The following is a 4,717-nucleotide window of genomic DNA, read 5'->3' on the forward strand; positions in this document are numbered from 1 at the left end:
ACATTCAATATTATATAAATGAATGTGTTCATAAATCATAATCGTTAGTTTTTAGTTAGTCTTAAGTGAAAATTTTGAATTCAATTTCATTATATTTTTATTAGTATTTATTTATGTATAATATCGCATAATATTAAAGAAACCTGAAAAAGGGGATTAATTGTGAGTTATGACCCGTTAGGAACCGGTATTAAAACTTTTTGACTCACTATGAACTGTTAAAAGGATAGTTATCGGATTAATCTGACGCTTCTCAACCGTCCAAGTATTCCCCATGCCTACCCGATATCTGAAGCAAGTCATAACCTGAAATAATCCGACCGAACCCGATCCGACCCACAAATGTAAATGACTCGAATCGACCCGACAATATGATAACCCGAACCTGAAACTACCCGACTCGAATTCGACTCGACCCACCCGATTGCCACCTCTAATTGAAATAGTCATCCAGAAAAAGGAAATAACAAGTTGTAATCCATCCTAATTATTAAATTCCTAATCCGAACCTATTTGGAACTCTCAAGTCTCAACCATGATAAATACTACCTTTACCGTCACCAATTTACCATTAATCTTCTTCAGTCGTTCACAAAACAAACAAGGTTAAAAGGTTTGCTTCCTCCTAATTACAACATCGGGATTTAATTCCTCAATTAATTGATCATTGATCAATAATCTCAACTCTCACTCAGGTATGTGTTTCAATGTTATTGGTATAATGCTCAAGTATTTTTTTCATTGAGATTATTTATCTTTCATTAAAATACCAATAAATAAATAAATAAAAGGTGCACGAATGATTGAGATGGAGGGAATAATTAGTTTTGAGCTTAATATTTGGTTCACCAGTTTGATGAGCATCTTTTATTTTGGGATCCTGTAATTGTTTTTGACAAGCTAAGTTACAATTAGATTAGCTTCATCTTCAGCCCTTTGACTACCTTAATAATCAATAAAAAAGAAACCACCTTTAAACTGCAATTTCAGACCGTCTTACTTTATAATTTGTGTAAAGCATATCAAGTTTCAGAGTTTCAGTTAAGTAATCGTCTCACTGACATTTTTTTTTTCTTTGTGGCCGGATGTTAACAGGTTAGAGAGGATGACGTATGTGGCGAGTAAAAAGAGAAAGATGATTGAGAATTTGGATCGTATTTCAGAGTTGCCGGAGCCTATCATCCTTCACATATTATCTTATCTTCCTTTAGAAGATTCTGCTCGAACATCAATCTTATCTAAGGCCTGGAACAACTATTATAGCCTATACCCCATTCTTCATTTTGATCATAACTTATTTGCATTGAAATCCCTGATTTCGGCTAAAGAAGGCAGTCGAGAGCCTAGTATTAGTCAAATAAGTGATATGTTTATGGATGAGGTCGATTGTCGCTTATCTAAAGCCACACAACTAGATTCACCTATTCGAAAGTTAGCATTGACCATTGCCATTAATGATCCCAAGAACTTCTCCCGTGTTGATAAATGGTTAGAGTTGGTGAAACAGATTAATGTTCAGGAAATCTGTTTTTTTATGCAGAGTGCTGGTAACCTGTGGGAAAATTTATTGGATGATGGTTGTGTATTATATGAGTTTCCGATTTCAGTGTTGGCTTCAAAAGGCTTGCGTACTGTGTATATTCGAGGGTGTAAGTTTGCTGATGAGACATTAGTTGGCGACCCTATCAACAAAAGGGGAGTCTCATTTTGTTCTCTTCAGCGATTGTGCCTGTCACATGTTTACATAGGAGATCACGTGTTTGAGAACCTGACAAACTACTGTAAGGGGATTGAAATACTAGTCCTTGATTACTGCACTGTCTTGATGGACTCCATGGAGCTCTCGAAGTTTCCTAAGCTAAAGAACGCTCTCATTGAAATTGAGGATGGTTTGATTGATCGTGTTGGCATTGAAGACACTAATCTTGAATGCTTCAAGTGTGATGTTAATATTGACACCGAATGTCATATCAGCCCTGCTGCTTGCGCCAGCATTAGAGAGCTCACTTTGGTGGGTTGCACCATTAACCAGCCTAGCCTGTTTGCAGACCTCGCCGCTACATTTCCTCTAGTCGAAGAAGCAGATATTTTTATACATGATACGGAAACATTTAAAGCAAATACTAATGTTCTCAGGAAGTTAAAGTTCACTGGAGACGGTTCAGTTCCTTTGAAGGAGGTTCATATTGATTGTCCGAGTTTGACGCTGCTTGATTGTAGTACTTATGGTCTGATGGAGCTGTATGTTGATTGTCCGAAACTGAGGGTGTTCCGATATCAAGGGAGTACTGTTCCCAAGCTGCTTTTCTTTAGTTCAACCTCTGATCTAGAGAAGAGCAGCTGTGAATTAACAGTTAATTATGCTTACGACACATTTTGGTTCAATAGCTTAAGGGCATTCCTTGTTTGCGTTATGGCAGTTCCGACCTATGTGTCCCTGCTCGTTACTTCGCCACTGGTGAGTATCCTCCCCTTTCTCTCGTCCGTCATTTTCTTTCTGTTATTTATACATATAGTTAATGTATTTCGTTTGGTTTTGCTAGGCGACATTTGAACCTGAGCAAATTGAAGCAATTCAAGCTTCCTCAGGATATAATGTTCACTTAATGCTTTCGGTTACTTATGAAGTCGAGCAAAATGTAGCTGCTCTTGTGGATGCCGTGCTATGGACCATTCGTCCGACCACCTTGACTTTTGGTTACACTTCATATGATCTCATAAAGGTATGTTTTACTTGGTATATTAATTATTTTTGTGTGTTTTGAACGCTTTCACCAGCGACATTTCCGTGTTCCTTCATTAAAAGAGAATTTTACTAATAATTTGCAATTGTTTTTGCAGTATGTGTGTGAAAATTTGATTAAGAAATCCGTAGAGGACATTCCCGATGAGCAGCCGACCAATCCCTGTTGGATGCATCTATTGAAAGATTTCGAAGTTGAAAGCTCGTTGGATATTCTGGACATAAAGGATAATTTGGCGGCTTTGCCGGAGCAATGTCGAACAACAAATGACGTTTGTTTCAAGTTTCATTGGTCTTACGAATGACAAAAACAAATCGGATAAGAGCATGGACAGGTTGTCGAGCATTATTATTAACTTCTGCAGACAGACTCTTTGGATACTCCCGGGTCCTCAAGTTTGGAAGATTCTCCTTTGGAAAATTCTTTTGAATCCTCTCCTGCTTAGCTTAAGACGGCATTCCAGAGAACATATATAGAGATGAATACCAAGTGTCCGCTTGCCTTGTTGAACTTTCAAATAAAACAGCTCGTCTTTTCAGGGAATGTGACATTTACCAGCAGACTACGGGCAGCAGGTTGTTTGGGTATTTTGAGCCTTCTTGGGTTGTGAATGTAGTATGCAAATCTGGATCATTAATTGGATTCAACTTAAGCTGCTTCATTTTTAGAATCGTAGTTGATGCGGCTTGGACTAAAGCAGCAATGGGCGTACCATTTTTTCTCAGAAAGGTCTCGGAATGAGTACTATGGGTAAATCACTGTATGTTAATGTGGGCGTGAAGAAGGGTGGCGAGTTTGGAATGTGGGTTGTTTACCGGGTTAAGAAGGGATGGCCTAACAGACAAGGGAGATTCTAGACCTAATGATCGCTAAGGCGAAGGTGTTGTTGAAGACTTGAAGGGACTAGAGGAGGCAGGAAGACAAGGACGCGTTAACGTGGTTGTGGAAGGCGATCGTCTGGTGGTGATCAACAGATCACTCGAGCCGATGAGGCATAGGCAGAATGATTTATATTCGGAGTTAGTTGTTAATATTCTGTTTTTATGTAAATTTTTTTGACACCGTCTATGAGTCTTTTATTAGTATACTTTACTAGTACGAACTATAATAAGGTAGCACATGAGTTAACTCCATAACGTACGAGGATAGGGTCGAACATTATCGATGTTCCGGCTTTGGATTTTGTATCAAGTACTCGTATCAATTAATTCAGACCCTCAATGGCCCAATGGGTTTCTATAATCTTGGGCTTATATCAAGTTATGGTCTCTAATATATTGCATCCCAAACTTTCTAAAATTCGAAATTGTAAATCGACGTGTATATCTGTTTATTGTTATAGATGGGTTAAATACAATGAAAGTGATAATATTTTTTGTCCCCACCATACCACTTGTTATTTGTCTTATTAGGAAAGTGGTATTGTATTTGGCCCGTCTTTCATTATAAACGGATAATGTTCGTTTATAATGAGAACTAGTTTGGATGCCCGTGCGTTGCAACGGGGTAATTAACTTAGTTAAAAAAAATTGGTTATAAGTTCTTAATATTTACATCTTATGTCTAATCATTTATTTAGATATGATCAAAAGTCAAAACATCTTATTTAAGAGACGCAAAAGATGTTAGGTTGATACCTAAGTTCCAAGGATGCCTCATATTTATAATCATAAGACCACTACATCTTATGTTAATCTTTCGATGTGGGACAATTCTATTATTTTTATATAATCCTGCATTATTTTTCAATGTGAGATATATAACATACTAAGAAGTACACAATTTTATATATGTACAAATTATATGAAATCTATACGCTAATGATATCATTTTTACCACGAATCAAATTATGTTATTTTCATAATTTTCTTAATGATATTTTTTTGCCAAATGAAATGTAAAATTTTTTATATAAAAATTAGAAACATCACTTGAATATAATATAGCAAATAAATTTTATAATAATTAAAAGA

General features: G+C 36.5%; 1 protein-coding gene across 1 annotated transcript; it reads left to right on the forward strand.

Annotated features, from left to right (window-relative positions):
- Nucleotides 1-462: 462 nt before the first annotated feature.
- On the forward strand, nucleotides 463-3,997 carry LOC141616775 (uncharacterized). Its single transcript, XM_074433914.1, has 4 exons — nucleotides 463-695; nucleotides 1,096-2,458; nucleotides 2,544-2,723; nucleotides 2,842-3,997. Exons 2-4 carry the CDS (start codon nucleotides 1,106-1,108, stop codon nucleotides 3,046-3,048), a joined length of 1,740 nt encoding a protein of 579 aa, XP_074290015.1. The 5' UTR covers nucleotides 463-695; nucleotides 1,096-1,105; the 3' UTR covers nucleotides 3,049-3,997.
- The last annotated feature ends 720 nt before the right edge of the window (nucleotides 3,998-4,717 follow it).

The sequence above is a fragment of the Silene latifolia genome, chromosome 1, assembly GCF_048544455.1.
Source record: "Silene latifolia isolate original U9 population chromosome 1, ASM4854445v1, whole genome shotgun sequence".
NCBI lineage: Eukaryota > Viridiplantae > Streptophyta > Magnoliopsida > Caryophyllales > Caryophyllaceae > Silene > Silene latifolia.